General features: G+C 36.3%; 1 protein-coding gene across 3 annotated transcripts; it reads left to right on the top strand.

Moving 5' to 3' along the window:
* mibp (muscle-specific beta 1 integrin binding protein) lies at positions 1-4,109 on the top strand. Of its 3 annotated transcripts, none has more exons than XM_017479042.3 (8): positions 1-160; positions 950-1,040; positions 1,219-1,267; positions 1,458-1,632; positions 2,000-2,071; positions 2,473-2,579; positions 2,674-2,759; positions 3,806-4,109. In XM_017479042.3, the coding sequence occupies exons 1-7, from the start codon at positions 135-137 to the stop codon at positions 2,757-2,759; spliced, it is 606 nt and encodes a 201-aa protein (XP_017334531.1). In that variant the 5' UTR covers positions 1-134; the 3' UTR covers positions 3,806-4,109. The 3 variants fall into 3 exon arrangements, with proteins under 3 accessions (XP_017334531.1, XP_017334530.1, XP_047014026.1); XM_017479041.2 differs by having other exon boundaries at positions 3,803-4,109; XM_047158070.1 differs by lacking the exons at positions 1-160; positions 1,219-1,267 and having other exon boundaries at positions 3,803-4,109.
* The last annotated feature ends 9,337 nt before the right edge of the window (positions 4,110-13,446 follow it).

Here is a 13,446-nt window from a genome sequence, read left to right as displayed (position 1 = left end):
AACTGCTCATATAGCCATATGCAGTTCCATGTTGCTTGATGAAAGTGGTGTTGTCTGATCTCTTATAAGGTTAATAATACACGATTTGTTTAATTACTTTCTCGCTGTTAGTGACGAAAACAGAACGGACAAAAATGAAAATGATCATAGGAATCGGCGGGTAAGTGACGAATTGTTCAAAAGCTTTAATTTCAATTAACTGTTGTAATCTATCGGTGATATTTCATATTAAACCTTTTTTGTTCATATAGAAGTATAAGGTGTTTTTAATGGAGAATATAATAGATGTAATATTTGAATCGGCAATGTTTTCGCAGAATAATGTTTAATAATAACAGCTGTGAGTGAATGAGAGGAGCTGATGAAAGGAGTGGCGCGTGCAGTGGGAAGGAAGTGATTTTAAGCGGGAGATTTAAAACCGTGCGCGCGAGGACCGCATTTAACACAACCAAATTAACGAAACCCAACTTAACTCACTTTGTTTTGTCACATGTTTTAAATTGTAAAACGTTTGTGATGTCATTTGTATATGAAATAACATTTTAAACAAAATTCTCAGCTACTGTTAGAATAAATGAGTTAAGAGAAGGCTCCGGGATGTTTGTTTACAGATTATTGGCGATACACACGTTGTATTCTGGCTTATTGATGACTATTCCTCGGTCTTTCACTCTAAATAATGTAATAAAATAAGGTCTCCACGGTAAATATGTTGGACATTTGCGAAATATTTTGTAGTATTTTTATAAAATATTGGGAGCTGGCACCAAGTATAGCTTTTGTCATGCCAGTTTTATTTATCCCGCCAAATTGCGGCATCTAACAAACTAGCACTGTTATGTTAGTACAATTCACCTCAATTTAATTACCAAAGTTTAATGAAATATCTTTAATAGCCTGCTTTTTCCATGTCTATCGCCCATTTTAAGCACTTTTTTCCTCTCTTTAGCGTGACCAATGGTGGAAAAACCACACTGACCAATAGGTTGGTCACAGCCTTGCCCAACTGTTGCGTGGTGCATCAAGACGACTTTTTCAAGGTGAGTAATCAGTTTTAGAGTTCTGTTTTTCATTTTTATTGTATTTAGCTTAGAGATACAATGCACATGTGCAGTTTTGTGTCGAAAGGACAAAGCTATTGCAACAAGCATTTACACCTTAGCTGCTTTTCACGGCTCTGAGGCCTCTGCAGTGTTTTATTGGTCACTGTTATTTCAGCCTCCGGATCAGATAGAGGTCGGAGAGGACGGCTTTAAACAGTGGGATGGTAAGAATGAGATTTGGCCATAGGAGACCAATAACTCCTTTCACTGTAGACACTGTCCTTAACAAAAGTCATCTCCAAATGTAATTCCCCATCCATTTCCCCTCGACTTGTGTGCAGTGTTTCAAGAATGATAATTCTGCCTTTTATTGGATTTGTTTTATTGAACTTTTCCTCTTTTTCTTCTTAATAGTAATAACATCACTGGATATGGAAGCCATGGTGAATACCATCAAAGGCTGGATGGAGAACCCAGTCAAGTTTGCACGCTCTCATGGCATCCAGGTGACCCCAGTGATAGAAATGGGACCCCCAGAGGACGAAAACCACATTCTCATCGTGGAGGGATTTCTCCTGTACAATTACAAGTGAGTGTTACATAACTGTACTTGCTGTACTTGCATGGTCATGTGAATTTTAGTTAATGAAGATTATCTTCTTGGAAAGACATGTGGGTCATGTGATGCTGTGAACTTGTGGGGAGGAGGTTCATTGAGTGCATGGTGCAGTAGCTTCTTGGGCAGGTCATGTGACCTGCCTCTGCAGACCCACTGATAGTGTAGTATCAGTGTCTAAGGAGTTTTCTGATCTGTGCCTCTGAACTACATGCCCCCTTTTTTAAAGTGATATCTACTTAGTGACATTTTCATTTCCTTGTTACCCATCTTCAAATTCTGTACAACTGTGTAATACTGATAAATATTGGGAGCTGTGACCTGGGTTCCTTTTAAACAGGCCTCTGATGGAAGTATTTGACAAGCGTTACTACATCACCATCCCTTATGAAGAGTGCAAGAGGAGGAGAAGGTAAGGGGTGTGTAAAATGAATGGTTGACCCTATAAGACATCCAGGCCTGCACTTTTATAGTAGTGTATTAGTCTACAAGTATAAAGTAATCCATGTCTGGATTCAATAGAAATGAAACTTTTCAGTACTCAGGATAAAAATTTAAAATAATCTAAATGTAGTGAATTAAATGAGCAGATCAGAACAAAAGAATAACATGAACTTTAAAGCTCTGTATGAACTAGGATGCATGGTAATGGCTAAAATGATTGCTTTAAGTACTCAGTGAAAAAAAAAAAACACTGTCCTCACCGTTACATTACAATTAATTGTTCAGTTCTGTTATAACTTAATAAAATGATTGAACACATGAACTAATTCTAAGGATGCATCTGAATTGACACTATTTTGTCATCCATAGTACAAGACAGTACATCATCCCTGACCCTCCAGGCCTGTTTGATGGTCATGTGTGGCCCATGTACCTGAAACACAGATCAGAGATGGAGGAAAGCCTCTTGCCAATTGGTTTGTATTCATATCCTCTAAATTCAACATATTTAAAGTTTTTCCTAAATTAAAATCACTGAGATTCTAATTGACATTTTCCATCATGCACTAGATCACCTGGATGGTTTGAAATCTAAAGATGAGCTCTACCAGCAGGTGTATGAAGACCTCAACAATACACTTTTGAATCATTTATAGGTAAGAGGAGACAGATCTTGGTGTCATTGCACAATCATTGAAGTGAATACATGTTGTTGATGGGACATTGAACAGGGAAAAACCAGTACAGAACATTAATGAGTTCCACAATCTTAAAACTTACTGCTTTGCATACTAAATGTACCTTGAAGCAGAGTTGTTGTTGTTACCACCCTCAAGTTTATCATTTTCCTATAATGGCATGTCCTGTATTGCAGAAATTTGCCACTGATTACAGGTTTTAATTTTTTAATAGTTGCAAGTAATGTAGAACATCTATGAAACAAATCTGTTCCTCGTATCACTATATAATATAATAGCTATTAACATTTTTTCATATGACAAGCCTCATTTTTTTGCTCTTCTCTTAAAGCTAATAAGATAAGAAAATGTAGCTCGTCACATTAATGCGAAGTAAATATCTGCTTAAAGAAATCTCCTGAGCACTGTTTATACTTTGCAGTTAACACTATCCTGTTTTTACAATTAAATTGTAGTTGCCCCCCATACAAGTGCGTCATGACTTTACTATAGAAACATACTTGCATGAGAACATTTAAAATTTACCTGCAGTTTGCTCTGTAGTGAACACTGTTATAGCTGTGCCGTTATAGAAAATTACTTGACACATGAACGATCAGACTGGAGAATTTAACAGCACTGCATTATATCCCCTGTTAAACTGCACATCTTGAATTTAATAGTTAATTAAGAGTGACAAATTTCAGTACATGCAAAGCCTCTAATAGTTATGTGAATGTTTATTCATATATTTGTGAAGTACACTTAGGGAAGCAAATTTTGAGACTTACAGGTAGTAAACAATCTAGTCAGTTTTCTGAGATGTAGCTTTTGGAGTCTTTTGCATTTCAGTGGCAGTTGGTGGGGGATCGAGTGGATTGGCCCATTGCTCTGTAACTATGGAAGAGCAATGGGGCTGTTCCACTTAACTTCATTTGAATGATTTAGGCTACCATTGTTCTTGTGATGGGAGCTCTTCAAAGTTCTTTGATTAAAATTTGACCCTTTTTCTTTTCTTTCAGCAGCAGCATCCTGGCCAGCAGTGCCCATGTATACAATTGTAAATAGCCCCTCATGAAGTTGTCTCTTTCTTTCCTTCTTTTTCTTTCCTTCTTATTTTATTTTTTAATACCTTGTTTTAATCCAAATGTAATTGTAAATATGATGGAATGTTAACTTATAACTTTTTTGAGGAAACTTTTATGTTTTGGTAAGCCTTAATATTGTTTTGTCCATTTGAGGATGCTGTTCTGTGCACTATCTATGCTTATTCCATGCAGACAATTCAGTAATGGATTTCCAAATAAATTTCAAGTTACCTGCCCATCATTGCTTTGTTCTTGGTTGTTATTTCTTTACTTGTGTTCTAACCGTAGAACACATGAAACACATTTGAATCCATACTGCACATAATGCCCAATTACACTTATTATTCTGAGGAGCATTTTCTATTCTAAGTAATCTTACATCTATGGAGTGCACTTATGGGCTGATTTGATATAGTGTATGTTTCAGGAACCTCTGCTGCTGTGGCTCAAATTGCAATTGCACAAAATAACGGGAAATTTTCTAGTAGAATTTTAGTGTTGATTTGTTGCAGATTGCATGCATCATGTATTTCTACTCTGGTGTTAATTATTTCTGCCAGACAGGGATCAGTATTGGCAATGGCTGTGACACGTGTACACATTACTGAGGATGTATATTTATCTTTAGAGCTGTCATGCCTAGACAGGAGAAATATTTATAACGAGTGTATAATCTCTCTTGTCTAATATGCAGTTTACCCTTGTGTGTCCTTATGGACATTTTTGTCTTTTTAATTATTATTTTTAATAACTTTGTGTGTTAATGCAAACGGCATAAATTTTGCAAAAGGTGTATTTTATTTATTTTTTAAATTTTTTATTGGAATTTTAATTTCACCCTCATTTGCTTTCATAAATATATTTTAAACTCTGTATACAAAATAGTTACACTCAGGACCTTAAGGAGAAAAATGTCCCTACTGAACCCCATTCAAACTGAAATCTTTAATCCCTGAAGAACTGATGTTGGTAAAAAAAATAAATAAATTTAAAAAAGATAATTTTGACAGTTTTTGGACATTTGTCTTCTATGGACCTGTGTAATATATATATATATATATATTTTTTTTAAGACACGCAATGGTTAAATATTACTATTAACTGCTTTTTGATCATGTTTGATAGCATTCACTGCCTACACATACTTAAAATCAGAAGGAATTACATTTTTCAATTATACACTAATCTCCATTTTGGAATTGTGATCTAAACCAAATCTATATTTGTCTTTCTTTTGTGCATTATTTCTGGGTTGATTGCTGTGTCTTTTTAGAATTGAATATTAGAATTAATAAATAAATCCCTCTTTAATGTCACTCACTATATTTTATTGCTCCTTGACAACCCTATATTTAAACCTGATGACCATTACAACACATTTGATTAGCCTGGAATAGTAGTTATATATTTGTGTGTATATATATATATATATATATATATATATATATATATATATATATATATATATATATATATATATATATATATATATATATATATATATATATATATTTTATATATATTTTTTTTATATATAATTATTACACACCCACTTGCATTTATGGCATATGGGAGATGCCCTTATCCAGAGCACCTTACAGAAGTACTTGGAAGTCTCTATCAATAAATACATCCTGTATTGGTTCCATCAGTCTTAAAACTCTTTTGGGAGGTAATATAGTTAGAAAGACACAGAGATGACACTTTTTTTTTTTTTTTTTTTTTTTTTTAAATTAAATTTATTTTTTTATTTATTTATTTTTTTTAAATGAAAGTGCTTTAGAAAGAGGAAAGGCTTTGGACGTGGTTTGAAGACTGCTAGAGACTCAGCTGTTCAGACATCTAGGGGAAGTTCATTCCACTGCCTACAAGGTGCCAGAACAGAGAAGAGTCTTCGCCTTCCTTGTATATAAAGTAAAAATTTCCAGAAAGATGCCTTAATATTTATGTCATTTGTATCCACTAATTTATATAATTACATATCTACATTAACAACTTTACGGTTTGAACAAAACTAGATTTTTTTCTGATAAATTTTGTAGATTTTATTTAAAGCTCTGATGGTGTTTTGTTCATTTTACTTTTTTATTGCTATGCTTTTTCTTAGAGAAATTATATTTGTAATTTAACTATTTAATATTATTTTATTTTAGCGTTATACCGTTATTGCTAAATCAATCAAGCAAGCAAGCGATCTGGATGTGTTTAGTGAAAGAGCTTCTTTGCATGTCCACTAACGCGTGTACAATTTAAATGGAATTTAGCTTATCTTGCAGTTTCCACTACTGATCAGTAGATGGGGAAAGAGTGCTTACATCAAATGAAACAGAAATAATTAACTACTTTTTGAGGAACCCACCATATACAAATGTATATACATACTTATTAAATAGCATATACACAGAAACAAATGATAATGCATAAAATATAGAAGACAAAAAAACAAAATACTTCACAGGGTGCAGTGGAACAGAGTATGCAATGTTGGGCATGTGGAGAGGTGTATTCAAACTGCTATAAGATACAGAATTGGGTTTTGGAATGGGGTTTTCATTTCTCAGTGGCAAAAAATTAGGTGATCTGTTTTGAAAAAAGAAAAATTAGCACAACAATAAATATTGAAATGTATGGACAACAATTGGAGCAAGCATCAGTAGATTCCTGGGAATGTGGATGGATTCAAAATTGAATTTTAAAGTACATATTCAGAAAATGATAGATAAATGCCAAAAAAGCAATGAATGTAAGGAGCAAGCAGTCAGTCTCTTAAAAGTATATATTGTGCTCTAAAATAAGAGCTGCTATTGATCATGGAAATATGATGTCTTGGACTTGGAATCTTGGAATCCATTTAGTCGAGTATAACTCTCACAGCTTCTTTAAATTCTGCTATGTTCAGTCCAGTATCCTTTTTGATGGTATCTAGCCAGCGAGTTCTTTGGTGGCCTCTTCCTCTTTTGTCACCGATCATTCCAAGCATGACGTCTTTGTCAAGCGACTTACTTCATATGATGTGACCAAAGTAGGAGAGCTATTGCTTTGTTATCTTGGACTCCAGAGATTTTCCAGTCTGATCCATTCCAGAGCTGCTTGGTTTGTTATTCTGGCTGTCCACAGAATGCATAGCGGATGTCTCCAGCACCAGAGTTCAAATACATAGATCTTTTGCCTGTCTGCCTTTTTCAGCATCCATGTTTCACAGCTATATGTTGCTACTGGAAAAACTATCACACTGACCAATCTGCATTTGGTTGCCAGGCTGATGTCTTTGCTCTTCCAGATGTTGTTCATACTGACCATCGCATTTCTTCCAAGTGCCAGCCGTCTCTTGATGTCAGGGGCGCAGACACCATCATGGTCAATTTTGGAACCAAGAAAGATGAACTCTTCAACCACTTCAATTTCTTCATTGTTGGTCTTGATATTAACGTTCACATTTTTTCTGTTGTCATGATCTTTGTCTTCTTGATGTTCATGCATAGTCCAGCCTTCTCATGTCTTTCTTCTTTTCAGCTAGCAGGGTGGTATTGACAACGTATCGGAGGTTGTTGATGTTTCTGCCGCCTATTTTCATGCCAATTTTGGACTCATCCAGGTCTGCTCGCTACAGGACAGCTTTTGCGTACATGTTGAAAGCTGCTGGTGACAGGATGCTTCCTTGGCGTGTGTCTTTTCCAATATTGAACCAATCCGTGTCTCTGTATTGCGTTCGGACTGTAGCTTCTTGATCTTGAAAGAGTGATCTTATGAGTTTGGTCAGGTGTGGTGGTGTGCCCATTTCCTTCAGGCAGGTCCAGAGCTTCTCATGTGTGAAATTTGTTGCTCGCTTCCTCCATCTTCTGGCACTGTTCATTCCAGTAGTTCTCTTTGTCCTTTCTGGCCTCTCATTGGAATTCTGCATTCAGCTTTCTTAAATCTTCTCTGTTCCCAGTAGCTTTGGCCTTCCTTCTCTCTTCTGCGATGCTGATGGTCGAATTGGAAATCCACTGGGCTGATTTCGATGGTTTCTTGTATTGGACATGTTCTAAGGCTGTTTCGACATGCTTTCACTTCTTCCCACAGTTTGTCTGTGTGCCTTTCTTCTGTAGTGAGGAGGTTGAATCTGTTCTTTACTTTGACTACATAGCTGGGGCTGATCCTGTCTGTGTCAAATGACTGTGGCTACCAGCAGTTGGTTGATCTGATCTGCAATCAGCACCAGGATATGTCTTCACAGCCAAGATTGAGCTCTGCCACTACTTCAGACACAGGATGTAGTCAATTTAGAGATGGACGAAATGCCTCTAGAAATTAGAAGGCTAAAGCAAAAGATGAAATACTGGACTAATATAAAAGGTCACTCGGATAGTCATACAGTTAAGAAATTCTTGAATGATTGCTGGGAATATGAGTATAAACCATTAACAAGCTTACAATGGACAGCCAATAAGGGGGCACAGAATATAGGAATAAGTGATATCAACATAATTCCTTCTGTAGCTAGGTCAGAAATACCTCCTTGATTTTTCCTTATGCCTCTAGTGGACATTCAGTTATATGAAGAAAAGCATAACAAGGAATGTTAGAAAGTTTAGCAGTACAACGATATATTGATTGAACATATTATAGCGCAGTGCAAATATATACAGATGGCTCAAAGGATACAGATTCTGGAATTACAGCAGCAGCAGTTTTCATGCCCCATTTTAAAGTTAAAATTTCAAAAAGAGTCTCTGATCATATCCCTGTATTTACTACAGAATTAATAGTAATAATCCTAGCACTTCAGTGGTTAGAAGAAATACAACCTACAAGGTCAGTGATATGTACAGACTCGCTTTCAGCTATCAATAATTTGTCAAGTGGAATATCTGTAGCAAGACAAGATTTGATATGAAGTGAAGCAGTCTAGAATAAGACAATCTGGACACAAACTTTTTGTTAGTACCATCACATATGGATGTAAAAGGAAACGAGGAGGCAGACCATCTGGCTAAGCGGGCTTTGAAACATTCACAAATTGACATAAAATTGTCTTTAAGTATAACAAAAGTAAAAGGATTAATAGCAAATGAAATTAGAAATATAGAATGGGCAGAAAGAGTGGGATAATGGAACTAAAGGTAGACACTTGCATCACATTCAAGAAAAAGTTGGTCTAGAAAGAAGAAAATTTGGAAACAGGAAAGAGAATGTTTTATTTTCCAGCATGCGTATTGGACATTGTACATTAAACAAGAGTTTGTACAGAATAGGGAAACATGAGAATGATAAATGTGACAAATGTGGTCAAAAAGAATCAGTAGAACACGTAATTATAACTTATGAAAGAGCAAGATTTCATCTAACTCAAGCTTTAAGATCTCTGGGAGTAAATAATGCGTCACTTCAGGTTTTGTTAGGAAATGGCCCAAAGCAATCAAGAACTTATCAAGAATTATTTAATTACTATAATTTATAAGTAATAATTTTATTTACTTAAAAGATACAAGATTGATCAATAGAATATAAGATACGGTTTGTTTGTTTTTTTGTTTAAAAAAAAATAAAATTATGTAATTCCCAATCATTTATCACTCCACACTCCAATAGAGTAGGTGGCGTCAGGGCTCTCAAGGTTCATGCATTCACCTGAGACACACGCATTTCAACCAGTTCACACGGTACACCTTGTATTTCTCACGCTGACAAGGGATAACTTGTTCCGCTATATACTGTACAATTAATAGACGAGGCGGCTGTGGCTCAGATGGTAGAGCGGGTTGTCCATTAATCGTAGAGTTCGATTCCCACATGATTCCACATGCCAAAGTGTCCTGAACCCCAAGTTGCTCCTGATGACAAGCTAGCACCTTGCATGGCAGCTCTGCTACTATTGGTGTGTGTGTGTGTGTGTGTGTGTGTGTGTGAATGAGAACCAGTGTAAAACGCTTTGTAGAACCTTTAAGGTTAACAAGCGCTATGTAAGTGCAGACCATTTACGAGGCGCAGGTATACTGAGTTTTCTGCCGAGTTCATAGCTGTCTCGAGTCATATAGAGACAGAGTTAAATACCACCAGCCAATCAGAAATTAGAATGTGTTGTTTCCTAGTAAATTCCCACTGCAAGCACGCTCGTTACTAGGCAACACGGAGTGAAAGTTGGAAGAGCAAGAATGCCGTAGGTCAGAGGTTCTCAACCTTTTGTAACTAAAGCCCCCCGCAAGGCTTTAGATACAAGGCCCACTATTATGTGGCACGTCTAATCCCCCCCGCCCCCTGCATATTGGAGGGGACCAGGTATAATAATGATCTATCTATCTATCTATCTATCTATCTATCTATCTATCTAATCTATAATGTTTTTGATAGATTTTTTTTGTGCTTTTTTTGTACTGTTTTAATTACTTTTCATAACTTTTATGATTTTTTAAAATAACTTGTATGACTTTTATAAAACTATATAACAGACAGGTATGGAACATGAATGATCAAAAATATTTCTGAACACTATAACTACTTTGAACAAGAGAACTAGGTTGTAATAACGTGGACTATTTTACATGTAAAACATGTTGCATTACATTCGTCTTGCATTCTAAAAACATTTGCCTACGAATTATGTAAATTGGGACAAACGGCGCATCTTGTTATCCACAACATTCAGTAAGTTTACATGGACAACAATAATCAAATATTAACCCGATTAAGACAATACTCTGATTAAGAAATTACCATGTAAACAGCCATTTTTAATTACCTTAATCTGATTAAGGTCATATTCGAAAGTAAACACAAATCAAATTAAGACATATGGAGTACTCCTGTTTTAGTCTCATTATCGACGTGTATTACAGACATGTAAACACCTTAATCACACTATTAACATCACATGAGAGTTTTCACCGCATTTTGCGACAGGACATGATCACACACGGCAGTGCTCAACCGTTTTACGGCAAACAAGACAGCAGGCTGCGTCCAAAACTGCGTACTTGTCTACTATAGGCCTGTAGTAGGCGAAATACATGTATGTCGGCTACTATATAGTAGGTAAGTACACGGTTTTGGACGCAGCCCGCGGCTACAGGCAGTCGTCTATTTGCACGTACAGCATGACAAATAATTAACTGCACTTGAAGCATTTGTAAAATTTTTCAATAAAAACACCCAAAACTGTATACGGTACCAAATTGAAGATGAACTGTATGTTAATACATGAAATTCTGGAGGGAACGTCGGATGGTGTGGCGCAGGGATGTAATGACGTGCCGTTAATCTAATTATGTTCTATAACATGTAAAACGGGAACATGAAAGGAGTATTCTAAAAGCAACTCATGTTAAACACCTTAATCACAATATTGTCTTACTCAGAGTAAAGTCAATAATTAGATTACTGCTGTCCATGTAAATGTAGTCAGTACTGTTAACTCTCCGGCTCTCAGACACTCACTGAACAGAGCAGATGCAGAGAGAGGTTTGAGTGCAGTGGGAAAGCAAGACCTCACACTTGCAGGACAGTACTGGTGTCATTTGGAAAGTTGCTAAGGTTTGTCCAAAAAGTCGCTAGATTTGTCACTAGGCGCGGGGTTTTTTTTTTCCAGAAAAAAAGTCATTAAAGGGGTCTGAAAAGTCGCCAAGTTGGTGACACGGGTCTGCACTGACAGCTAGATAAAAGGCAGGCTAATCTCCACCTCTCCTGGGCAAAAAGAAAATACAGAGGGATGAGGAACGTGGAATTTTTCATTTGTGCACATTCTATTTGAAAAACAATAAAATAAACAGAGTACCCAAATGATGCCCTATCTGTGTTTTTTTTCTTGAAAACAATTAGCAACCCATTCCGATCATGTCTGGTTGAGAACCACTGCGGTAGGTAACCCCTTCATTTTTCTTTTTTTTAGCATTTTGATTTTACAATACCTGGACAAAATCACTTGCCTGTGATCAAAGATAGTACGAGCTGATGTTGGGGAATACAACCAAATTCATGCTAAATTGTTTTATATGTCATCAGTGAAAAATAGTGTAAGATATACTCTACACCCCTTGACATTTACTTAATCAACTTAATGAATGCAAAAAAAAATAAAATAAAATTAAGAGAGCAATTAGGCCTCCTTTGTTTTTGTTTTTTTTGAGGGTGAAAAGTTTGAGCAGATTTTGACAGCTGGCTAAGTTGCCAAACTGGTTTGAGTCTTTCCCCACTCAAATGCAGATATATATATATATATATATATATGTGTATATATGTACATATATATATATATGTATGTATATATATATATATATATACATACATACATACACACACACACACACACACACACACACACACACACATATATATATATAGATAGATAGATATATATATATATATATAGATAGATAGATAGATAGATAGATAGAGAGAGAGAGAGAGAAATAGTTATTGATATTTATCCATGAATCTAAACAACAAAACCAAAACTAGTAACAGTTTGGCTCTGGATGGATCTCAATCATCCATCATGACTGTGAAAATGGCTGGCCTTGATCCACAGTGCTTTAAGTTGGAGCCCCCAACCCCTGTCATCAAGGCCTCAAAATGTGCAACAAACACTTAAGCTGAAATGTGTACGTACTCTCTCTCTCTCTCTCTCTCTCTCTCTCTCTCTCTCTCTCTCTCTCTCACACACACACACACACACACACACACACACACACACACACACACACACATGACAGGTTCTGAAATCCTGCTGTATGTGTACAGTATGTACATTGAGCACCGCTGTTCAGTTGGCTCATTTGGGGCCAAATGTCTTTTTATTTTTGATACATTTGTATTTTTTAAATATATAAAACTATTTATTTTATTTTTAATGAATTTGTCTGATTTTTAAAATTTATTTACCAATTGTTATAATTTCTATTTGTGCTGGCCAATTATAAACAATAGGTAAAATCGAACTCCTAGCAAAAACTTGAGAGAATTGGGTGGGCCGAGGGGCCGCTGCTGCAAATATTTAAGTGGCTCCTCCCCTAACAAATAATCTCACTCCAAACTTTTGATAAAATTTGAGAACCCTGGGTGGCGGGAATGTATCAGTTAATTTAAACCGCCATAAAACACCAGAAGAAGATGGCTGTGTCCGAAATCGCATACTATGACAGTACGTACTAATCAGTATGTGTGTATTATGACTACAATCCCGGACATACTACATCCGCCATGTTAGCATTTGTCATGTGACCTTCTACGTCATCAAAAAACTTAAACAAGTTAACAATTTATTCGGGTATTGTACAGAAGAAGTCCTGTTCAACCAAGGTTTAATACTTAAAAAGAGCGACGCTGTCTTCCGCGTTTTTTTCTGAGCTTATACACACTAGTGCCGTTGCATCATGGGATTGTAGCGAGCATCGGTTGCCTACTGTTCTCGCCGGAAGCAATACGCCATCCGGGTATTTCTCGCCTACTGAGAATTCAGACATACTACCCGTCCTGCGTACTGCTTTTCGCCTACTATATAGTAGGTAAGTATGCGGTTTCGGACGCAGCCAATACTTCCGTCTCAGAGTTTGACACTGCTCGCGCGTGACACTGGTAGCCAATCCTAACACAAGAGGCGGGGT

This window comes from Ictalurus punctatus, chromosome 10, assembly GCF_001660625.3.
Source record: "Ictalurus punctatus breed USDA103 chromosome 10, Coco_2.0, whole genome shotgun sequence".
NCBI lineage: Eukaryota > Metazoa > Chordata > Actinopteri > Siluriformes > Ictaluridae > Ictalurus > Ictalurus punctatus.
Note: the sequence above shows the minus strand (reverse complement) of the source record. Positions and strands in the feature narration are given on the sequence as shown.